Here is a 26905-nt window from a genome sequence, read left to right as displayed (position 1 = left end):
AGTTAATAAGTCAGAATGATGCCAGCTACAACGAATATTTTAACCGACCAAGCCGAAGTGAAGACATTTAGAAAATATAGGTCCATGTAGTGTTTTACGCATTACTTTTCTATCCACACTTTTTACATCCGAGATGTGAATGTCTGGTGCTGTATCAGCGACCCCCGCCGTCATTGACAGAAGGCACATACAAACCGCAAAGGAAAAAAAATCCGAAAACAAACAAACAAACGCAGATTGCACGATTCGTTATTTGAAGCTAGCGCAGAGCTGACAGTAGAGCTCTAGATTAACACCAGATCTCCCCTCCCTTCGTAAAAGTACTTCCATCTATTGCAGGAGTAGTGATATATGAACCTAGCCAAGCTCCACTGTGTTTGCTAACCGAAGCACAAGCCAGCTTCCTCGAAGGTAAACGCCAGTGTTTTTTTTAAAAGGTTTGAGATCTCGCAGAAAACAGTACGATGCGATTATAATGTACTCGGACAACGAAGGGTTCAGCTACAAATCCAGGAATGGAATCTAAAATAACCCGTGTAACATATTTTTGTCGATAACAGACGAAATATGTTGTTTTTATACTAAATCATGCGCGATTTTCATGAAAATTACATAAATAAATTTGTAACACGCGGTCTTTTAAAACCTGGTTATTATTTTTTTTTCAAAATATATAAACTTCCGTATCACCTATTATGTTATTTTAAAGATGTATGTTATATTAACGAAACACTCGGTGGTATAAATAAAATATATATTAGTAAAATAAATTATGTAGACGCAACGATACTTATTATGGTCGCAGTTTTAGAATGCAAAAAAATCGCCCTTTTCCCGGAGATGGGGGGGGGGGCAGTTTTAGGCGAATTTTACTTACAGCCGTGTGGACGCTAGGCCTGTTAATTTATATCTCAGAAATGTTTATTGTACTGTTATAAAATTATATAAATCGGATTACGAAGACAATTACATCGTGGTTTAAGCGGAAGGCGACTATATTTACAACGTCTTTGCAGAGTTTGATAAGAATCTACTTTATGATGGTTGTCTTATAGGGGGTGTTGCGCCATTCAGTCCTATATAAGTTTATCGACGTTTCAGAGGTGCTTATTGCCTCCAAAATTTCCTCATGATGGTTACAACAAGCAGTTTCTATCGGAATACGCGACTTATATTGACGCTCACAGACAATATGTCCAAAATTTGAGTAAAAAGCCGATACGAAGCAGGAAAATCCTGTGGGAACACTGGCAGAAACATGTCTATCGTCTCTCTCGGAATCTGAACCCGTTCCATCCAGGCCATAGTCAGACTACACGCCGTTTGAGGGGCTGTGAATGCGGCGAAACCAACTATTCTAAGAAACGCGTACTACAAGGAGGAATTCTGGACGGCTACATGAGAAGGGAATGCGTTCCTGGCCTTTTGCCATGCAGTACAGCCATGTCCGTCAGTCCGTCCATACAACGAACATCGGAACGCAAGTGACGTCGGTCGTCGAGACTGAGACGTCTTCCAGTGTCGGCTGGTAGCAAATGATTGGTCTATCGATTTTCACTTCACTATTGAGGCATATAACCAACCACTAACCGACCATCTACGTTCTTCTTTGTCAGTTTAAAGGCAATGAACTATAAAATTTCTTATGGAAACCAAAGTTTACAGTATTGATCAAAATTTAAATAATGCTACTCCAATCTTTACTACCTGTTTAAGTATTTAGGTAACAGCGTCGAATATCAGAACGACAATAAGATGAGACCCTAACTCTAGAATACGGGTCTCTTTATAATATATTGACTAAAATACTGTATAAAATATTGTTGCCAGTTTCAATGTTATAAAATATTACTGAGTAGCTGAGCGAAACATTATCCTATTAAGTTAAAAACTACAATCTTGTGAAAGAAAATATTAAATTCACAATCCACGTGGCCCGTCACTAGACCTATTTGTATCCCGTGTATATAAGAAAGCAATGTTTCAATTATCGCAAAAACAAGACATCACAGCGGCTTCCGGAAGATTTTCAGAATAATTAAGAAGCCATGTGTCTCATGTGACGCCTACCAACGTGCATTAGACTGATTCGCTCAACTTCAAAGTCAGAGATGTTACCGCTAAAACAAGGCGTTTACACATGTAGCAAATATGAATTTAAATTAGGGGCGATCTGTAAAAAATTACAACGTCAGACTGATTCCATATATATTTATAGATTTAAGTTCTTTTAATGTATTATTTGTGATGTCTTCTTTGTTGTAGGTTTTTGAAGTTTTCACGGCGGTGAGTCTGAAGATGGCTGTCTTCTGGGTTGTTGCGCCTTGTAGTCTGGTAGAAGTTCACCGACGTTTCAGAGGTCCTTCCTGCCTCTATCATCAGAGCGATCATCGCCCTGATGACAGACAAGAGTCGTCTTCATATTCACAACCGTGAGAACCTCAAATCCCACCTTATTATTTGTGTTAAACCCTGAATCGAATTAAATCAATCAGTTATGCGGGATTCAAATGCTGTTATCTCAAACTAACCAGCCGCCACTGACGCGTCCTACCCCACATCAAACCAATCTATCAACTACATGCTGTAGATGTTTGACATTTATAGGGCTGACGTCCTTCTACCCCAGGAGCCCCAAGGACGCGAAGTAGCCTGCAGGACTAGGAGAATGATTTATTTGGTAATGATACCTTCCGGCCGAGCCTCTTACCATGCCTTGCCGCTTCAACTTTTTGTGTACCAGCAGCAGGGACAGAGTAGCAAATAAATTACTGTTCCCTGTTTCTTGATTTTGTGGCCGTCAAGAGAAAATTAAACGAGGTACGTTTTAACATTTCTCCTGAAGTGTGTTTTCGCTCGAGATTAACTGCCATGTTAAGACGCCTACGTCGTCCCTAATATGAGGTCAAGAGGAGCGCGTCTATAACAAAAACATCTACTTCTTAACTAATTAAATTATACTTTATCAAGTGTTATACAGAATAAAATGAGAAAGTAAGTGCAAATATAAGGTCGTGGCCTGTTAAGATATTATGTCAAGACGCTGAGATTATTCAGTTAAGACAATGAAACCCTAATTTCACGAAACCTAATTTAATTCAACTCAATTCTGAGCCATTTAAATTCACTCAAAAATGATTTATCTAAGAACTATTTTAATATTATCCTCTCATTTTAACCCAGATCTTCCAAGTTACCTCTTCTATGATATTTTCAAAACGTTCAGTTTGTAAGATTTATTTAACCAAATCCCATTATTCTACAACCTGATTATTAAATAATAATAACAATATATAATACATTTAACACATTAAGAACAAAATGTATTTTGGAAATAGCTGCATCACTACGATTTCCAGGGATGCTTCCAGGCTTGGCAGCGGCGCTGGGATCGTTGTATTCACTCCCAGGGGAACTACTTCGAGGGTGATGGATGAATTTAATACCTGAGATAAGTGTACGGGTTTTTATAGGCGCAGTATTAAAACTTTCCGATCGCACCTCGTATGTACCTCAGGTGCACGGTTTGTCTCGCGTACATAGAAGTAAATATCCTATAAAGTGATGAACAGATTGAGTAATAATAGTGATAGCCATTCGTAATTATAACTAACAGTATACTTTAATACGATTTCATAAGTCTGAAATCAATATTGAAGGATTCTTGGACCACAGAATTTACGCAGTTTCGGGAAGAAATGTTTGTTCCTCTCCCGAGTCTAATAAAGAATGTCCCGCTTTGAAAATGATAGCGCTGATGCATGTGACAAGAGACATCTAAGTATGTTTCCGATCTGAAGACCAAACACTTTTCAGTGCTGTATCGATCTCGCTGTCCGGTGGACACTGCTTTCAAGGAAGATAAACTGCCAATATGAAACGGGACATACACACACACACAGGACTTACGTCATTCCGCCCTCGAGACGTATCACTGCATTTCTAAAACCCCCACGTTCATTAGCAAAGCTGGAATACCCTAGTTATATCTCTGGCTCTACTGATCTCAGGATTCCTTCCACTCTTCATCGCCATCTTTACCTCCTTCGTCTTCTACTTCTCCTCATTACATCCTACTTCTTGTTATTATGCGTATATAGGTCACGAGAAGTAAGCTTCGCATTGATCCATCTCACTACGTATTATCATCGGAAGTTAAATAGCCGGATATTTCAGTTGGCAGAAATGCCGATTGTCTCTTTCTGACTTCGTGTATGTTTCCTAAACACAAAGAAATTGTAACAGGCCTGTTTTTTTTTTTTTTTTTTTAGCAGAATTAATATGCATCCAAAACTCCAGTTCATCATTTCACTTTTGTTACTTGCAAATTCCTTGAATTCCACCATTCCTTTGTTCGTTTTGTATGTATATATATATGTGCATTTTTAATCTCACTGGAATGCTCGCCGTGTGAATTCAATAGTCTTCAGATATTTTCCTACCGAAGCTTTCCTCTTTCGTGCATTTTTTTTTATTTATTTTATGTGAATGTTAATTCTGAATATAAGCCCCGGTCAGCTATTCGTTCCCATTCATAATTTAAATAAAAATGGAACAGATAAGGGTTGTTCAATATGGAGATAGCACAAATTTCATGCTTGGATCTAAATACGTTTAGAATATTATTAGCTGAACTCCGTCATTAAATACAAAATTTAATACTGGCAATAAATATCTTAATAACGTGTTATGTAATGACTACTTTAAGAATTATCATCTGAAGTAAGCAATGTGGTTGTACATTATATTTTAGATAAATCTCTGAAACAGGAAGAAACCACTTCCAGAAGAGGTGGTTCACGAACCGAAATTTAAACCCGGCATCTCTCAAATACTAAGCTAAATCTGGCGTGCTATTGGGAAGGATCGCTCATGAATACGCAAGTGTTATAAAAAAGCCCTTACAGTTCTCTGTAATGATGCTAGATGGCAAGATGTTCTATCTTACAAATTATGTCATCATTACGCAGCTTTTAGAAGCAGGCGACGTCTAACGTAATTGACAAAGATTATGACAGAGAAAAAAGAGGCAAGACTTACTTAAAGTGGTTTTGTTTGCATAGATATCATTATAACTCACAAAATGTTCGCATTATATAATTAAGCATAATTATGCCAGTGAGAAATCTGCTATACGATAAAAGTTTCCCAACATAACATTACGCAGCCATGTTGGTACTGACACAAACATCGAAACCACAAATTAAACTTGGGAGTTACTATACTCTCTGCCCCGTTCTAAGCGCGTTTGCAACATTCCTGCAAAACGTCTATTAAGTTAGCCTTGTAAATCAGTTTGTACACATATAACTCTTGAACGGCTGAACAGGTTTCCATTAATTTGATGTGGAGGTCGTGTCAATGGAGGCTACTCCTAACTCATAGCTTTTAATTTCCTTCAACAGGTAATTCAAGGTTAAACCTTCGCCAAGACGATTTTCCACAACTGATGATGTCGTCACACGTAACGGCGTCCTTGCGCCTAACAGTATAAAATCTCGTGAATGGTGGAGTGATTTTAATTAAATTTGGTACAAACGCCGACGTCGTCGCCCGAGACATCAAAAATTGTTTCGTTTCTATGGTCACCAGCTATGAGGAACGTGTTTCTAGTATTTCAGCTAAGAAAAACCAAATCCTTGCGAAAGCTATGAATGTATTTGAAAACTTGTTAAATTTAACTGACATTTGCTATTTTAATTACAACAGTTAACGTATCACAATTTAATGATAAATAATGCTAAAAGGATATGATGTATTATGAGTGTTTATCTTTACGTTCTTATGCAATATTTGGTTTTACTTGCATTAAAGTACGGAAACTTTAGTGTTCACGCGTAAATTGACGTTAGACTCAGTTTCTGCTGAGCTATAAGCAGCCGGAAATTGTACTATTTAGTGTAGAACACTCAACAATACGGTGTCTGTGTTTTATTTATTCAAGTCAAATCCAGGAAACCAAGCCTAATGCTGTGGTTCGGATTCTGTATAAAAGGAGAAGTTAAATTAGTATTAGAATTATATACCAACAACAGCATGACAGATGGACGGACACTTTTGAACCTGACATATAAATTGCAGAATCTACCGATAAACTGAAATTCATAGCCCAATTAACAAACATTTTGCAATGAATTATTTCTTACGGTTGGCTGTCGTCTGGGTTGTTGCGCCGTGTAGTCTGAAGTTTACCGACGTTTCAGGAGTCCTTGCTGCCACAATGATGCAGATAGTAAATTTTAACGCTGTTTTTCTGTAAATGATTAAGCTGTCCTGATGTTTTTCTTAGAGGTTATAGACAGAATGAATCATATTTTTAAGGTTTAAATGCGTCATGTTTGTGTTTTATAATTAAAATATATAATATAATTCAGGTCTATACACAAACTTTATTTACAGATGTTAAAATTTAAAATTTAAAATTTGAGCTATTCATCGTTACTACGAAACATGTAGTAAATGAAGGCGCAGTATTGTAACATCGTAGTAACAATGAATAGCGCAAATTTTAAATTTTAACATATGTAAATAAAGTTTGTGTATAGACCTGAATTATATTATATATTTTAAGAATGAATCATATAGTTTTACTGTATGTTCAAGCAGCCTAGGAGCTACGTAAGATTCCGGGTTCTCACGACGACGAGTATGTAGAAAGACAACCATATTCAACCTAGAAACTATCAGGTTTTCTTCTCTAGCGACCTCTTTTCATTTGAGAATTAGTTGGTCAAGTCGTCCTTCATCTCAATGAATATGAGAGTGATCTTTCGGAATTATGTAGCGTTTACGCCCCATTTCTTGGTGCAGAGATAATCCACTACAGTGCGGACCAAAACGAATCGATTTCCGATGTCGTACGAAATGTATCTTTATTCCATTGTGGTTTAGGAGCATTATAAAATCTACGAGAGCAAAGAAACTTGGTGAAATTAAAATAAAACAATGATTCGTCTCCCTCCACTGCTTTCATGAACATCTGTCTCTCCTTTGTCTCAAAATGGTGCCACATAGGACATCCTCTCATCACCACAAACGGTCCAGTGTCTCTTGAGATTCGATAGTTTCAAGTATGATAAGAACACGTGACAACATGCCTTTCTATATGGCAAAACATTCCTACTCTTTCGACACATCATATCGTAGGCTGCAATAAGGTAAAGTATTAATCAATGTAGCAGAGTCCTTCTTGATAAATTAATATTCTCCCAGCTGCTCAGGTAATTCTCCTAGCTTAAGAAGTGAGTATGTTCCCCCGAAACGTCGGTATCGTTTTACAAGTCCACATGGCCCATTAGCCCAGAAGACATCTATGTTTTGATCGTCGCGAGAACTTAAAATATTATTGATTATCCTGTTGACAAGAGTCTGACACTTGAGCATTTATTTTTATTTTTATTTGTAATATTCTGTCTGACGACAGGTCCATATGAACAGGATCCTTCCATCCTTTTCTCGGATTGGGACCTGTTCATATACGTTCTTGGCAGATGATCCAGAAGTGGTTTGCCATTGCCTTCTTCTGTGTGTGAATGGAGTAATTGTTGGGATGCCACGGAGGAAAACTCCGTGTTGCCTAGACCACGGCCCTGCCCAACACAAGTTATAAATTCGGGCACCGCCGGGAATCGAACCCGAGACCCCAGGATTACAAGGCCAGCGTTCTAACCGCTAGACCACCTCATCTTATTATTATTTAGTGTTCTGTCTGACGACAGGTCCATATGAACAGGATCCTTCCATCCTTTTCTCGGATTGGGACCTGTTCATATACGTTCTTGGCAGATGATCCAGAAGTGGTTTGCCATTGCCTTCTTCTGTGTGTGAATGGAGTAATTGTTGGGATGCCACGGAGGAAAACTCCGTGTTGCCTAGACCACGGCCTTGCCCAACACAAGTTATAAATTCGGGCACCGCCGGGAATCGAACCCGAGACCCCAGGATTACAAGGCCAGCGTTCTAACCGCTAGACCACCTCATCTTATTATTATTTAGTGTTCTGTCTGACGACAGGTCCATATGAACAGGATCCTTCCATCCTTTTCTCGGACTGGGACCTGTTCATATACGTTCTTAGCAGATGATCCAGAAGTGGTTTGCCATTGCCTTCTTCTGTGTGTGAATGGAGTAATTGTTGGGATGCCACGGAGAAACAGGGGAAGCCCCCGGAGGAAAAAAACTCCGTGTTGCCTAGACCACGATCTTGCCCAACACAAGTTATAAATTCGGGCACCGCCGGGAATCGAACCCGAGACCCCAGGATTACAAGGCCAGCGTTCTAACCGCTAGACCACCGTGGCATTTACTTAGGCGTAACACTTGTAATCTCTAGTTACAAATCTATATGAAATCGCCCAAAACCGAAAACCAGGTGGTTTCTGCTAACCTGAGATAGCTCGAAAATGTAAACCTACAAAATGAAAAAATTAAGGAAGAAGCTGGAAATATAATTCTTGACACCCATAAAAGCAGGGAGAAGATTCCAAGAAGACTTTAAAATAAAACTAAACCATTTTCAACCATTTTATAATGTACCTGGCAACACAGAAGTAAAAACAGGTAGCACGATTTCTGAAACATTCGTTACCGGCTGTGACGACAGTTCAGGTAACGTGATTTAAACATAGAAACAATCTTACAGGCCGTTGAAATCCACTAGTGGTAGAAACGAGAGTTATTTTAGGGTGTTAATTCATTGATCCTACCTCAAACAGCGAGGTAATTAGCTGAGAGAACGTGTATAAATTCTGGACTAATTCGCATCTTCAGGACGAGAGTTCGCGCTGATAACAGCAACAAGTCACTCCGTCACCTCGCTCTGAAACCTTCAGGAATTCGCACCTGTGACTACCAGATATATAAATTTAGAAGCAGATTTATCGTTCAAGACTCTTCCTACTATAAATTATTACAAATTTCCCTATTAGACACTGTTCTTGTTAAGTTTCATGCATTTACAAGACATAAATAAATCATAAAATATTGTTCTACACTTCACTTATGTATTAAAATAAGTTAGAAACTTGGTGAGGGCTCTTAAGAAAATAGTTGTTGCACCGTGTTATCTCTTAGATGTTTACCGACGTTCCAGACGTGCTTACTACCGCCATCATCAGGGATCAATGGAAACGCTCATCGCCCGGAGCACAGAAGCAGGTGTGATCGTACTTTGATCATGCAAGAACATAACTTCGCTGGAAAGAATGGGGAATTTTCGTTAAACGGCTTTACTATTGCACAATACGAGGCACGATTTTCGCTGTCAGAATCGGTAATTAAATAATTGTTTTTATGAAAATATTATCATTGTGTGTTGGATTATTTGCAAATTATATTATCATTATCCTTCATCACCCCTCAGAAAAACTGATACATTTATTTAGTGGATGACAACAACCCTGTGCTTAAGTCAGTTGTAACCTATCCTAACCTATCCTAACCTATCCTAACCTAACCTAACCTAACCTATCCTAACCTAACCTATCCTAACCTAACCTAACCTATCCTAACCTAACCTAACCTATCCTAACCTAACCTAACCTATCCTAACCTAACCTAACCTATCCTAACCTAACCTAACCTATCCTAACCTAACCTAACCTATCCTAACCTAACCTAACCTTACCTATCGATTCCGAAGGGTTCTGGCAGTGGTGTAATGTAATCTGGATTGCTGGGTTTCGGACCTTGTCCAACGTTTAATGTTATAAAATACACACTGTTTCGAAGACTGAATCTATTCTCGTCTTCAGGTGTAGTGAAGGGGGCATCTACAAACCTAACCTAACCTAACATGCAAACAAGACAGAAATACTGACTCACCTCCTCGTAGGGTCTTGACTGCGGATGCGAGTCCTTGTAAACTTCACATTCATAACATGGTGCCCTCTGTCCCCAGGCTCGTTCAACCTCAGGTAACACGGACATCATAATAAGAGCGGCTCGTAACATGGCCTCCATCACTACCTGTAACAACATAAACTTCACTCCTGATTGTGTAACAGACTGTACCTTCACTTGTTTCAAATACCACAGGTTTTATTGCAAGATATGAGTTATAAATGGGGCTCACAATATATGCACTGGTAGGACAGAACAAATTTAAGAAAGATTTCTGTCTTCTGGGTTATTGCGTCGTGTAGCCTGGTAGATTTCCACCAACGTTTCAGAGGTCATACTGCCTCCGTCATCAGGGCGATGAATCTTCAGACTCACCTCTGTGAAAACCTCAAATCCTACAAATTTAAGAAACTTTTCACATCTAAAACCGTTACCATTCCTGTTCCCTCCATATCAACATCCACAGAGCAATTAGCTTAAAAATTGAAATTGTTAATTTTTCTGTGTGGTTGTGAAATTTAATCTATTACTCTAAATGAAGAACATATATTACAGTCATTCTTGATAAAAGTGTCCAGAACAATATTTGGACCTAATACCGATAAATCAATTGAATAATTTAGGAAAACTACAAAGATCATCACTTTTCTATTTCAAAGTTCACTAGCATTATTAGTACAATGAAATCAAGATGAGAATTAACCAACCGCCATGCCGCGTGTGGGAGGTACCACACTCAAATCTGACCTCAGTTCCTCCAGACAAATGCAATAAAAATATCTTTCACTGCACCACGAAAGCTTCCTTACATATAATTTTCAATTCATTATTCATTAATCGTCCTACCATCAACGCCATATAATCTGAGGCACTGACAGCCCGTTAAATAAACCACTAATACATAAATAAGACGAGTTAAGATAACGTTGAAATATGGCACTGATGGAGGAGACAAGAAGTGTGTACATTTTAAACTTTGAACTTCGGAAATAAAAAGACTCGTATGTTAATAGGCGCCTATATTACTATCAAATCTAAAACTTCTTGACGATGGTGAAGAGTCAATTGAATAAATTTTTTGGATATTATCCATCGTCTAGTAAATATAAAACGTAAAACGACGTTTCGGAGATGGGACTCTATCTCCGTCTTCAGGTTCCTACACAGTTGGGCCCACTAGATAGAGTCCCATCTCCGAAACGTCGGTTTACGTTTTATATTTACTAGACGATGGATAATATCCAAAAATTTTATTCAATTGCCTATATTACTGTATACGCGTGTTGTATACACAGAGCAGGTCTCCTTTAACAGCATTACTATAGAAACGGTTGTAATATTATCTCTTGAAGCCCATAATACCTTAACAACAGCAAATGATCACCATCCAAGCAACCAAATCTGCTTATTATACATAGAGATATCTATAGATAGATGTCTGGACTATAGATGGATGGAAACTGATGAACAGTGTGTCCAGTGGCGTGCTTTGTAATTATCATTGTCATAGTCTTGGATTACAATATTCAATATTAATTGGGAACTATTAAGTATCTCACAGGCAGATGTTTATTTGTATTTAAATCGATATTCATAATAAGAAAAATAATGGGTACCGAGTATCATCTATTTAAGTGTTTCATCATAAAGTCCGTACATGGTACATCTATTAAGAGTTAGTTAGTTACTGAAACATACATTAAACTGCATCAGTGAAAGTAGAGAGGCGGTTTCCAGTACCTCGATGCAAATCTCATTAGCACGACGCTCTCGATTGTCACAAACAAGAATCTGATAGTCGATTAGTGGCGACATAATCATTATTTGAATACATACGGGCGAAGAGCTTGGGGTGTGGGTGACGTCACAATTCTAAGAAATCCACAGCAATTCTATTGGTCACTAACAAGAATCTGATAGTCGATTAGTGGCGACATAATCATTATTTGAATACATACGGGCGAAGAGCTTGGGGTGTGGGTGACGTCACAATTCTAAGAAATCCACAAGCGATTCTATTGGTCACTAACAACGCATTTTACCTTATGACATGTATTAATTAAATAAACGTTAACAGTCTTTGTAAATACAACGAAATCTTAAAATACAAACAATGTTAACTTAACTTAACACGATGGACTTGAACAGCTGTCTATAACTGAAGAGATAAATGTTTCCCTCATGGCGTAGTCAATGGCCAAGTAATTGTCCAATTTGTATAACAAACTTATCTTATCATTTAATTCATTATATCCAAATATTTTCTTAAACACACTCTTCACAAGAACTTCAGTTTACCATGGTTTCACGGTTTATCACGAATTTGATTACTTTCTTATTCTCCTCATATCCTTCTCTATTCCTCGCTCACAGTCTTCTTTCGACACTTTAAATCAGGGGTGGCCAACCCAAATGATCTTTCGGGCCACTTTGGAAATGCATCATAACTCCGCGGGCCACATATAAAATTATATATCCCCATATTAGATTTAGATACACTATAGACATTTTTTTGGGCACTTAAGAGTGAAACATAGAACCTGTTATATTAGATGCACGCGCATCATGAGTTCGCAGAATATAGTTTAATTATTCTGCGAACTCATAACTGTAAACTCATGAATAAAACAGGCAATATCTGTCATATATTCGCAAGAATATTATTTTAAAATCAAAGTTAATTTTTTCTCATAATTTCGACAGATAATTTTTGAATATATGGATGCACAAATAATGTATTTTTTTAATACATTGGTTTTCACTACTTTGGCCATTATAAAATAAATATATTTTGTAAAAGTGTGATGAATCTCGCGGGCCGGAAAAATGTTCAAGGCGGGTCATATGCGGCCCGCGGGCCGCGGGTTGGACACCCCTGCTTTAAATCGTGATATAACACAGACATCAATTACAGAAACATTTTTACAGCGATTAATGGCGTTAAACTGTGCCACTGAGGCTATAAATGTGCAGTTTTAAAATAATAATAATAATAATAATAATAATAATAATAATAATAAAGACACTTCATTTCATATATGCCTTATCTTCCGAATTTCAACCTAATTTTATTTTAAAATTCCCTTGTAAACCAATGCAGAACATTCTTTTTAAACGCAGTACATTATTTTAACAGCAGAGTGCACTGGTGCTTTCTTTATTCCTTCATTCATTATCATGGTACACATCTCTTGTTGCTATCGCATGAACCATTCTGTTTATTTCTTAACGTTTGTTGTGCGAGAGGCAGGTTCTCTTGAAATACGAAACATTGTTCGTGAACTAGTGAACTGTGAAGCTAACTTTGATGATACGAACTTCGAGTTTCATTTCTTTCTGTCATTGTACTACAATGGAGTTTACAATGGAATAAGAAATATGACGTCATGGCTGTAAGCATCCACAGCGCTACAAACAGTACTAAGCAAAATTTTGTAAGGGTAAAATAACTTATTCTAAAAGGTCTTTTAGATTAAAACAGGATAAAAGAAAGACTGAGCTATTAAAAAACTAAGATAAAAACGAAGTTTATTCCCACAAGATGTTATTTTAATCGAGTCTTTCAATATAAATAGCAACATATTCTCTGAATTTTGAGTTCGTGTACGAGAATTACTCGCTATGTCATTCAAGAATGATATTTCAATCAAATTGATAATACCGATACACATTTCGATTTTAAACTATAAAAAAGGTTTCACAATAAAACTTTATTTTAAAGGTTTTATTTTACCTTAAATACATGTTTTATTTCACAAAACATTCTGCAAGCTACATGTTCCCAGAAAGCTGTATTTTGATTTATCTTTCAATCTTCCAATCAAAACCCGCAAAATAATAAATTGTATAATGTAATGTTTCACATTCTCTCGAAGAGAAATATATCGAACCAAGGGCTGAACAAACAACGCAAGCGCATTAATGCATCTACGAGAGAAACCGACATTTAAAATACACTATCGTTACATCACATAACTTCCAGTTATTAAAAGTGAAGTATATTTTAATTATGTCTCTCAATATTATTTTAGCTGCTACAGACGTATGTCTGTGGAGACAGATAGTTCATTCCTGTCTAAACAATAAACTTATTTAATGCGTAATTAATATTCTGTCAAAAATAGAGGAGGTATGCCTCTCTAAAAATAACATATAAAACGTGGGATTCCATCGCGGGTTATATTTTATTCATGTTAAATGTACGAACTGATGGAGTTTTTTTGCTACTGTCAAATTTATGGCGGTCCTATCTAAAAAGAAACATGCACAAATATGAAAAAAGATGTTTTAACTAGAAGCAACATGTTTTCAAAGTCAGAAGATAAAGCATTTGTGAAATATACAAAGATTAACTCCTTATCGAGTAATGTATAATACTAAAACGTATTGTACTGATACTGATACAGAAAATTTTAAATTCATTTCTGGGAACCCGAGGATGAAAATTCTATGCTCATCGAAAATTGTGAGAACCATAAAAGGTAGCAAGTTTTCGTTACAGACAGATTTTTACTAAATGTGTAGGTGGAACAGTGAGTAGGACGAGGCCCGTAACGGTTGCATCGGACGAGAACTGAACTGTGGACAGTCGGGAAATAAATACGTCAATAAATAAGTAACACTGGAGGCATGAGATTACATTCAAGTGCTCATCTGTTGACAACATGTAAAATTAATTGTGTCTATCTTTTTATTATTTATAATTGTAAAGGCCAGTGTTTGAAAATTAACAGTGCGCTAACGCATAGTTATTAAGATTCTGCTTTACTGACCAATATAAACAAATTCCATGACGATAAAATTACGAACACTGCACTTTAGAAGGCAGTGGAATGCTGAACTCACATGCAACTATCATATTCACCTTAACGTGAGGCATTTCAATCCGATATAGCTGGAGTCTATTTTTTCCAATCACTCCAGAAATTTACAGTAGCGGTAACCATTTATACCTGCATTTTGGAGGTAGCCGGTTCGAACCCAGGCCACGTTAGAAGATATACTATTCGAAAATTTGACCGTTTTTCTTGTTTCTCCAAACCCATGTAAAACAGACTCTTCAAATACGACTGCCTCGTTACAAACCCATACCCAAAGTTAATTACCACTTTCCTCCTATTCGAGACTATACACCGCAGTTGAAATAGCGTTATTAAATATGGTAATAACCTTTCAATTATCTCCCAACTTTTGTTAAAATATGAATATGTTCTTCGGTAGGTCGTGTGTTTGATGTAAAATGATTTACATATAGTCATTTAAAAACACAAATGCATTATATAAAACGTCAGAATTCTAACACCTGAAAGCATTAAAAATGTCTAACAATATACTCCACGAAAGTACGAGAAGTATAAATAAATGCTTGATAATATTCAAGTAAATATTGTTCCTACTAATGTGTAGTTTCCCAGAGAACAGAAATAATTACTACTTGCTTTCATGGTCGTGAAGTGCTGTCTCCTAATTTGCGCTCAATACGAACTTTACACATCACATATAAATTATTATTATTAGATGATGACAGACTAAGTCCCTGTGAAACTGCAGCCACTACCACGCCCTCTCCCATGTCCCCTGTATCATCTGAGCAACGGGGGATTATATTGCCACGAGAAAACCCTGTCCCTAAACCACTTAGTCCATCGCTTACCGGGGCTCGATCGCGGGCCTTCGCAGTGAAATCAGGCGACTAACCGCTTGAGTCATGCCCTGGCTACATTTCGCTAGTATTAATACAGACTGAGAGAGATAGCACCTACCGACATCTTCCGCAATTATATATGAAGTGATTAAGTGATATTTCAGGTCCTCGTGGCGTCGAGTATGAAAGTAACTACGTATCTTCTGAGGCATTTCACGGCATAGTCTGGTAGAAATTGACCGACGTTTCAAACGAATTTATAAGATAGTGTAGTTGCGTCATATTGGGATTTATTAAATTAAAAATAAAATATTTGGTTATTCCGTCAAATCACAATGTATTTAAAATAAGATAATTAAAATAATTAAAATATAATTCTGTGTTTCATATCGAATAATCGATTTACAATTGGAACAGTTACAACATGTTTCGGTTTTATTAAACCATCATCAGGTGTAAAATTATATTAAATTTAAAACTCAATAACAATTTTTTACAATTTTTTTCGTAGTGTAGTTTTTTGGAGGTCGTGTCCAGGTATTTTCATATAATGGATCAACTTTATTGTTTGAAGTGATGCTTTTGATGTTTACATCGGTCAGAGATGAAATAGTAGAAAACACAGTTGTGTCTGGAGGTGATCCAGAAGTATTACCGTATCCGATCAAGGTTTATTACTTAAATACATTGTGATTTGACGGAATAACCAAATAATTTAACTTTAGTTTCAAAGGAACTTCTGAAGAATTTCTAAAATTTCGGTCAATTATCCCGGCATAGACATAATCTACCGGCGCTGAGCCAGAGTTATTCACTTTGGAGAATTCTGTGGAAGCTACCATTCAGTAGTACCGATGACTTATATAATATCATTAATACGAATAACTAGAAAGGATCGATATAGTATAAACATTAACAGTTAATTTTATGAGGAATCTTGGATGTTATGCCTTGATGATTAAAGAAACAGAAATATGCATAGGCATTTCCAGATAACGTTTTCTATAGAGGGCGGTGTGTTGAATTATCTACATGGGAAGAATTATTTGTTGACTACAAGGTGTCTATAGTCTCCAACACAACGCACTGTCCTCTACTTGTCAAAATGTTGCTGTGTTTCTGAAAGTGACGTATTTGAAGCGTTATTCCGTGTATCGGATTGACACTTGCCACATATGCATTCAACCGAAAATATTACATTATGAACATTTTAAACATTTTAGTACGTCTATGTTCTAGAATGTTTTCCTATGAGCTTAAACCCGTCAGTTATTTGTCAGTGTCATTTAAATTCGTCATTTATATGATACTGTCATTTAACGAAGTAGATAAAACCATTATTTTATTCTATTTTGTTTGTAGAATTTTATACATATGAACTACAACAGTCATACCACAATGGCACTCTTCAGTTCCTCGTTTTTAAAATTAATTAATAATAATCTGTAATTACGACTACTCTACAAACCATTTATTTTATTTATTTAGTGTTCTGTCTGACGACAGGTCCATATGAACAGGATCCTTTCATCCTTTTCTCTTCTCGGACTGGGACCTGTTCATATACGTTCTTGGCAGATGATCCAGAAGTGGTTTTCCATTGCCTTCTTCTGTGTGTGAATGGAGTAATTGTTGGGATGCCACGGAGGAAAACTCCGTGTTGCCTAGACCACGGCCTTGCCCAACACAAGTTATAAATCGAACCCGAGACCCCCAGGATTACAAGGCCAGCGTTCTAACCGCTAGACCACCTCATCTTATTATTATTTAGTGTTCTGTCTGACGACAGGTCCATATGAACAGGATCCTTCCATCCTTTTCTCGGACTGGGACCTATTCATATACGTTCTTGGCAGATGATCCAGAAGTGGTTTGCCATTGCCTTCTTCTGTGTGTGAATGGAGTAATTGTTGGGATGCCACGGAGAAACCGGGGAAGCCCCCGGAGGAAAACTCCGTGTTGCCTAGACCACGGCCTTGCCCAACACAAGTTATAAATTCGGGAATCGAACCCGAGATCCCAGGATTACAAGGCCAGCGTTCTAACTGCTAGACCCCTAATTCAGTGACTTCAAATATGCGTTATACAGGACTATCGGTTCAATAACCATTATCATTACACAAATACGGCACTGTAAGATCTGCTGCTTCGTATTACTGACGTCCCAGGTTTTAATCTCGGTCCGGACACCATCTGTTGTGGCCAAAATCTTTTCTGGTTTAATTCAGTCTCTAAAGACAAATGCCACGGAAGATTAAAATATGCTACGACCGTTTCCTTCTAAATACTTTCCGGTTTATTATGCACTAATAATCAACAAAGTGGGATTGGTTTTGTTGTTACCTTCATTTCAGCCATATGCAACATTGGATCAACAATAAGCCCTTTCTCTGGTGCCGGACAATAAATCCCTTTAAAACAATAGCATCGATTCGGTAATGCAGTTGTACTCATTTCCGACCATATTCCATTAAATACTCGAATGACGGGATACGTTTTTGTGGTATTGCAAGAATAATAATTATCATAACAAGAACATGTCACTGCATCCGTCAAAATGACTTCGCGTTTTATTATCCCATACTAATTGTATTATTCATTTTCCACATTGTTCTTTCAAATTGTCGTCTTCCTAGACAAGTTTTCCTTCCACCCACACAAATTACATACCCGATACATTATTAATATATTTAAGGAGTCTAAACAAGAGAGCCAGAAGTCCTTTTAATCCTTTACAGCGCAATAGAAAATAGTTTATGTTACTTACAGTTCTAATCGTAAACAGAAATTATTTCCTTAAATTACGTTACAAAACTAATAATCTAAAATGGAGGAGTGTTTTGATTTCTTTGTGGTAAAGACTGAATTTTCAAATAATAGCACTGTCTGTACTGGTGATGCGGGGAGCCTCTGTGGCGACGTGGACGACCTTGACGACATGTTCAAACGTCATAAAATGGGTAACCAGGGCGAACTTGGCGACCAAGACAACCTCAGTGACCTTGGAAAGATAGGCGAGATTGTATGGTTACACTAAGATCTGGTTAGGTTAGGTTAGGTTAGATTACGTAAGGTTAGGTTAGGTTAAGTTAGGTTAGGTTAAGTTAGGTTAAGTTAGGTTAGGTTAGGTTAGATTACGTAAGGTTAGGTTAGGTTAGATTACGTAAGGTTAGGTTAGGTTAGGTTAGATTACGTAAGGTTAGGTTAGGTTAGATTACGTAAGGTTAGGTTAGGTTAGGTTAGGTTAGGTTAGGTTAGGTTAGGTTAGGTTAGGTTAGATTACGTAAGGTTAGGTTAGGTTAGATTACGTAAGGTTAGGTTAGGTTAGGTTAGATTACGTAAGGTTAGGTTAGGTTAGGTTAGGTTAGGTTAGGTTAGGTTAGGTTAGGTTAGGTTAGATTACGTAAGGTTAGGTTAGGTTAGATTACGTAAGGTTAGGTTAGGTTAGGTTAGATTACGTAAGGTTAGGTTAGGTTAGATTACGTAAGGTTAGGTTAGGTTAGGTTAGGTTAGATTACGTAAGGTTAGGTTAGGTTAGATTACGTAAGGTTAGGTTAGGTTAGGTTAGGTTAGATTACGTAAGGTTAGGTTAGGTTAGGTTACGTAAGGTTAGGTTGGGCTCTTCAGGTCCAAAGAACATCATCCTAATCGCCGTGAAGACATAAAATCTTAAATAGAGGTAACTGATTATTAAAGTAGATGGAACACATAGTTACCGCTCGACTTTAAAGCGATATGAAAATCATAAAGCGGATATGTTGGCCTGAACGGTAGAAATTTAACTTTAAACCAAATGCCATGTTTCCATAAGACAGGCGCGGGGCTTGTTAAGCCGTTTCTACTTTCCATGTGTTCAAGTAGACGGCGTCAGTTGTTTCATGCAGCGGAAGTAGTTTTCGTGCGGTTATTGACTTGCTGGGGTATGTGCCCACGGGGTGACAGTGCTCTTAGTGGTGGGGTGGGGGGGACGACGTCGGAAATTGGTAGGATGCGTGGAATTCCTCTTGACAAAACACTGTCGTCAACCCAGCCTAGAAACATTGCAAGGCTGCTGCTGTATGTAAAATAAAAATCTAACGCCATCTTTACTTCAGGATCATACCTGTTGGATCAAAGGTTTACTTCCCCATAAGACACCACGATTCAGTTGACATTACCAGACGAGTAAAATTCTATTTATCTCGTCTTGTCTGCTATATCGTAAAGAAACCACTGTCCAAGAAACCGTGTACCAATATTCTACGTTTCTCTTTTCTATCTCCCAGCTAAATGTTAAATCTTTATTCCCTGATTTAACTTATATAAAAGTACTAGGTGAGGAGTACAAATCACTAAGTTGCTCGTTATGTAAATATCTGCAGTACCCACTTCATCTTCCTAGGGTTCAAATATAGTCTTTAGAACTTTCTTTTATCACTCACAGATTATTTATCTTCCACATTAAGTGAAGACGTCTTCCAATGATATTTTAAGAAGCAGAAATGACATCAGTGATTCTTAAACCGAATAATTTATCTTTAACATGAAAGACGGCAGAATTTATAGCACGACTATTACCATGTTCACATAAAATTTTATGAAGATATTGCCCTCTGCCTCTATGCAGAAAGAACAACATCTGGGACCCGTTATTTATAGAGCCCTTTGCGGCTACAATTCTCAGAAACGCAAAATAACTTTCACAACGAAATTTATTTTTTCTATGTGCACTCATCGTTCATTTAAATGTTTCCAGTACACGCCATATGCGTGGCACGTGTGCGAACTGCCAATGTAACTACAGAGAGGTGGTGACTCTAATTTTCGTTGTAATTCGTGTAAATGCGACGCGGCGAGCTTCACTAATAGCGGAAGGCAGAACGTCAAGTCGTATTAACGCCATTCTTCAAGTCGTCAGCCATTGTTTAGTGGTGGGGAAAATGATTCCAGCTACACAATAATTTACGGAGCCATTAACCAGCTTCATGATACCATGTAATTATAATAAATTACAGCCAGAGACAACAATCTTCTCACGTATAATTACCCGCACTTAATACTTTGCTAAGTTTTGGTTATTGTTCTAAATCAAGCAATGCCAGAAATATGTTTTTACATCTTTGAAGCACAAATTTTTCGAAAGAACATTTAGGAATATAAATTCCTACCTCAAATAAAACAAAACTCGTCTTAAATACAAGCATCAAGCGGTTGATGCCGTCTAATATAATAATTGTTGGTTATTATTACAACTACAAATGCGAGGTGCGATCGGAAAGTTTCTAGACTGCGCCTATAAAAACCCGTACACTTATCTCAGGTATTAAATTCATCCATCACCCTCGAAGTAGTTCCCCTGGGAGTGAACACAACGATCCCAGCGCCGCTGCCAAGCCTGGAAGCATCCCTGGAACTCTTTCTTTGTCAGCCTGTCAAGCACCATCTGCGATTCTGCCTGAATCTGTTCTATCGTCTCAAATCTCCTTCCTTTACCTGAATTTTCATCTTTGGGAAGAGGAAACCTTAGAAAGGAAGTTGGGGTCGGTTCTTGCAAGATCTTTGAGCTCCTGACAAACGAGAAGTCGATTCTGCTTCTGGTCCTCAGACAGGATGCGTCGCATGTGGAGTTCTTCCTTTAGAATCAGCTGACAGGTCCCATAGCCTATCCCAACAATGTCGCACAAGTCGTTGATGGTACAACGTCGATCTTCGTGAATTGCCTGCCGAATCTTCGTAACATTTTCGGGCGTTGTGCTCGAAGATGGTCGTCCAGAACGCTCGTCATCATCGACAGGGGTTCGGCCATTTTTAAAACGTGAATGCCACACAAAAGTTTGTGCACGACCCATTGCGGACTCCCCAAATGCTTGCTTTAGCATTTCATAGGTTTCCGTAGCCGTTTTGGAGAGTCTTTGGCAAGAGATTCAGGCAGAATCGCAGATGGTGCTTGACAGGCTGACAAAGAAAGATTTTCAGGGATGCTTCCAGGCTTGGCAGCGGCGCTGGGATCGTTGTGTTCACTCCCAGGGGAACTACTTCGAGGGTGATGGATGAATTTAATACCTGAGATAAGTGTACGGGTTTTTATACGCGCAGTCTGGAGACTTTCCGATCGCACCTCGTATGTGTCAACCAGGGGCTTTGCTCCTGGTTCCTTATCTTGCCAACCTTTCCCTCCCTGCTTCGTTTTCATTTTGTCCTCCTCTCTTCAGGGAGTTACGGCTGAAGAAACAAAGTAATGTACAATTATGAACTGTTCCTTCATTTTCATCTTTGGATGCTAACGCGAAACAATGTTCATACACTTCGCGTGGTCCACCTATTAATAACATCTGTTTCAGTTCCATCGGACACGCGTCCGCAGAATGTTCAATAACTTGTCGTCGTTGTTGAGCATTTGACAGGCTTTCCACAAGATCTTAATTCATATTAGCCACACGTCGAGAAGCCAGTACCCGTCCTGAGTTTTGGTCATATTCGCTACACGCCGTAATTATAATAAGCCTAACGATTATCATCTCGGTACCATCGATCATATTCGATCGACGTTCTTCTAACGTATCCATAATTAACACACATTCACCGATGCCACAATATCACGCAAGATAATTACGTTTCAACTAATGTCGGCAGAGACACCAACTGGCGGACGTCTATCATTATCACAATCTCAGGCCGTTTGACACTTTCAAACGATCTTTACGCTTCAGTTTTATCGGAGGCCACCAAATAGATTCGTCTGACTGTAGCGACTTTAGTCCGAGATCGTGCTGCCATCTGTCAGTGGCCTTATAAAACTGCTATATAACTCGAGAACGGTTGAACACATTTTTATGAAATTTGGTATAGAGGTCATGCCACTGGTAGGTACTAAAAATCATACCCTAAGATGTACTTTGCTCTTTTACTAGAGCGGAAAGCACTTTATGGAACCGGACAGGATCTGTTAGTCAAATGCTTGTATCTTTCGATGACCTCATAGCAGTTACGGCGACGTAGGACAATAACTCGAGAATCGACGAACGGATATGCATGAAATTTGTCGTGAAGAATATTGAATTGGGGGCCAAGTCCACGATACTCCTTTTTAACATCCTACAATTAGTAATACGTACATGACGGATACCTTACACTGTGGTCTAGCGGTTAGACCGCTGGCCTTGTAATCCTGGGGTCTCGGGTTCGATTCCCGGCGGTGCCCGAATTTATAACTTGTGTTGGGCAAGGCCGTGGTCTAGGCAACACGGAGTTTTCCTCCGTGGCATCCCAATAATTACTCCATTCACACACAGAAGAAGGCAATGGCAAACCACTTCTGGATCATCTGCCAAGAACGTATATGAACAGGTCCCAGTCCGAGAAAAGGATGGAAGGATCCTGTTCATATGGACCTGTCGTCAGACAGAACACTAAATAAAATAATAATACGTACATGACGGATGCCATAATGAAGATTCAGACAGATATACAGCTGATATGTGTTCTGTATGCATAGCAAATAACGCCCAATACAAATTAATCAGGCGCTAATTGTCATATATGGGATGTACGTTATGAGCAGAAAATAATTTTCTGTGTGGCGCACTGCATTTCAGTTCGCGTTGATCTGAATAATAAACCACGATCGGGAGAACCACAGTCGCACTAACGGGCTCGTGTATAAAAACAACTGAACATTCGCGGAAGTGCTACAGTAAAGTGGTTTACAGCTAGTACAATGTCTTTTGCATTTAATTATCGAAACGCATTTTCCATCTGATCTGAAAACAATACTGCGTACGACAGACACAACATATCATCTCAGCTGTGTTTTGAAATGTCCTTGTTGTTTGTACAAGACGCGATGTATCAATTCTTTTTGCCGGTCTCAATTTTTTCCTCTTTTTGACAGACTTTCAACTCAGGTGGCGCCTCCTTTCAGACCCTTACCTTCTAACCACTCTCAATATTTCTTCAATTCCAATCGATGGTGGATGACTCACACGTGATTGGATACTGTGGACATCCGATAATTTAATTTCCAACGCACAGATCTTTGGCTGTGTTAGTTTTCAGTTCGAAATATTAGCTGGTCGTTCTGTGTCTCCGTTTTGACAGTGAAACCGACAAATTTTTTTGAAGGCCTGTGAAGTGGAGGGGGGGTGGTAACTGTGGTAGCGAGGGGATTCACTTCAATCTTTGTAATGGAGTTTTCCACCCAAACGAATTACAGCAACAGATAAATAAACAGAACACTCGAAAACTGAAACAACTCTGATAACTATGGCAACCACGTAACAAGATCACCATAACTGTTTTTATCGCCGATAGACAGCGCGCAATACAGTTATATTCTACGTCCGTTTATTTTGCGTAATTTCCTATTACAATGCTGTTTGTTTTTCGTTATCTCAGATTTCTATTATCTTGCTGTCCCGACAGAACAAACATTTATACCGTAAACAATCAATTCTCTATTCGAATTCACGTATGCATCAATAACTACTCTTATCTAAATATGAATTAAATCCTTCTTACTTTAAATGGTTGACACTCCTGCTTCGTATTTGGGAGATCCCGGATTAAAATCTCGGCTCGGAGACCGACTGTTATCAAAGTTTTCTTTTTCTATAAATTTTCATAAGTCCTTCCAGAAAAAAAAATGCAGGGATAATATCTCAAATTTAGCCACAAACGACCAGTCCTTTCCACATTACCCTAGTCATCAGATCAATCTGGGGTACTGACAACATCGTTAAATAAACCATAATAAAACAAACGAACAAATATATCAAAAATATCTTAACCACCTGCTTCGTATCTGCGATGGACGCAATTAGTATTCCTCCCACGACAACGGCTATTCTGAGGTTCGAGTCCGTCGATAAGGCTGTGATTGCTTGCACGCACGCACATTGCCTCCATGATTTTGAATTCTAAATTGTAATTATAGTTAAAATTTAAAGTTCTCGTGTAAATGGTTACGAAATCTGAAGGAAAAAAATGTAGATCTTCCAAAATGTTGCTAACCTTGCCATAACTGACATTGCTAACACAGTTATTCACTGAATCAGCAACTGAAATACCGCTTCAAATCGGTTCAACTGGCCCCTTCTGCTAGTATCAGGGTCTGATTTGGTGGCGTTCACAAGCCTCGTTACAGGCCTATCACACAACCGCTATACTATTTGATTTCAGTAAGAATCGTGTGAAATATAGCCGACCATGAATCGTGTATTGTCATATTCTATGTCTTTCTAGGATAGAAGTGTTATAAAGTTGGAGATAATCCGCTGCAATCTTCTGCTCACCTTCTGAAGACTATCATCGCTCGTGCTGCACACTGAATTTCAAAACGTGTTCTTCGCACCACATTACAGGTGGTGACGTCAACAGTTTGCTCGGATGATAACCACAGCTCAAAGGAACTGGGACGATACACATCATTCTTCATAGTCTTGCCCAATTTCAACAGTAACACATTAGTGTAAGACTTGAGGTTCTCACAGCGGTGAGTTTGAAGATTTCTGTCTTCTGGGTTGTTGCGCTGTGTAGTCTGGTCGATGTTTACCAACGTTTCGGAGGTCATACTGCCTCCGTCATCAACAACCCAGAAGACGGAAATCTTCATACTCATCGCCCTGATGATGGAGGCAGTATAACCTCTGAAACGTTGGTTAACATCGACCAGACTACACAGCGCAACAACCCAGAAGACAGAAATCTTCATACTCATCGCCCTGATGACGGAGGCAGTATGACCTCTGAAACGTTGGTTAACATCGACCAGACTACACAGCGCAACAACCCAGAAGACAGAAATCTTCATACTCTGATGACGGAGGCAGTATGACCTCTGAAACGTTGGTTAACATCGACCAGACTACACAGCGCAACAACCCAGAAGACAGAAATCTTCATACTCTGATGATGGAAGCAGCATGACCTCTGAAACGTTGGTTAACATCGACCAGACTACACAGCGCAACAACCCAGAAGACAGAAATCTTCATCGCCCTGATGATGGAGGCAGTATGAATTCTGAAACGTTGGTTAACATCGACCAGACTACACAGCGCAACAACCCAGAAGACAGAAATCTTCATACTCATCGCCCTGATGACGGAGGCAGTATGACCTCTGAAACGTTGGTTAACATCGACCAGACTACACAGCGCAACAACCCAGAAGACAGAAATCTTCATACTCATCGCCCTGATGACGGAGGCAGTATGACCTCTGAAACGTTGGTTAACATCGACCAGACTACACAGCGCAACAACCCAGAAGACGGATATCTTCAGTAACACATTAGTCTTTGTCGAAAGGAATAGAAAATGTACCAATGGTGTAAAAGTCAACGATGATATCCAATGTCATTGTTGTGACAACACATGCCAACACACACTGTTGTGAGTTTATAATGTCTTCGGTTCCCAATGTTTCAACGATGGCTCCTGGACGAAAGGGTTGCCTAATTCCTAGGGAAACCGCGATGGGCAAACAAACATGGACGGACCCATTAAGAACACGTGGCTTGAAGACGATCGCCTGCAGATGGGAAACATTATGACATAATAATGCACTTGGATTCTAAATCGAATTATTTACGACGCTGTTTCATATACAGAGGTTATATGGCGTCGGATAAGAAGCTGATCATGAGTAATACATGATGATGATTCAAATAAAGAAGTTGTATAGCTTCGAATGATATAAGATGATGATTGTACCAAACTTTATTTTAGTCAGAAGTCCTACTTCGAAACCCCACGCCATGCCTCACGCACCTTACAGATCAATCAGACGATAACTGATACATATTTATATTACCTATTCTGTTTTTATCTACGGATTTTGTGTAGCATCTAATGAGTCATCTGCCACGGTGGTCTAGCGGTTATAACGCTGGCCTTGTAATCCTGGGGTCTCGGGTTCGATTCCCGGCGGTGCCCGAATTTATAACTTGTGTTGGGCAAGGCCGTGGTCTAGGCAACACGGAGTTTTCCTCCGGGGGCTTCCCCGGTTTCTCCGTGGCATCCCAACAATGACTCCATTTACACACAGAAGAAGGCAATGGCAAACCACTTCTGGATCATCTGCCAAGAACGTATATGAACAGGTCCCAGTCCGAGAAAAGGATGGAAGGATCCTGTTCATATGGACCTGTCGTCAGACAGAACACTAAATAATAAAAAAAACTAATGAGTCATTAAGATGACGAATAACGAAGTATTAGGAATACAGTCATCAAAGTGTATCGAGAATTAGCATAGTAGTTAACAATCAGTTGTTTGGTTGTTACGTGGCGGATCTGTTTGATGTTGGGTGTAACAGCGTGTGAAATATAGGCCCTATGTTATTTTAATCAATGACTATAAACAGAGCCATGCGGAAGATCTTCCGGAAGAAACTGCGTGTTTATCGGTTGGAAGCCAAACAAGCAAACATCTGTGTAATCCG

General features: G+C 38.6%; 1 protein-coding gene across 4 annotated transcripts in view; it reads right to left on the bottom strand.

Annotated features, from left to right (window-relative positions):
- The window catches only part of LOC110840995 (CCN family member 2), a 230268-nt gene that overhangs the window by 84503 nt on the left and 118860 nt on the right, over positions 1-26905 (bottom strand). For all 4 annotated transcript variants that reach the window (XM_087361313.1, XM_087361321.1, XM_087361325.1 and 1 more), the window contains one exon: positions 9823-9966. In XM_087361313.1, coding sequence (XP_087217439.1) covers positions 9823-9960 — 138 coding nt within the window. In that variant the 5' untranslated portion in view covers positions 9961-9966. The remainder of the gene's footprint in view (positions 1-9822; positions 9967-26905) is intronic.

This window comes from Zootermopsis nevadensis, unplaced genomic scaffold (genome assembly GCF_977971745.1).
Source record: "Zootermopsis nevadensis isolate Lab colony 2312 unplaced genomic scaffold, Znev_1.0 Znev_ptg000003l, whole genome shotgun sequence".
NCBI classification, from domain to species: Eukaryota; Metazoa; Arthropoda; class Insecta; order Blattodea; family Termopsidae; genus Zootermopsis; species Zootermopsis nevadensis.
The sequence above is the reverse complement of the archived record's forward strand: the minus strand, read 5'-3'. Positions and strand labels throughout refer to the sequence as shown.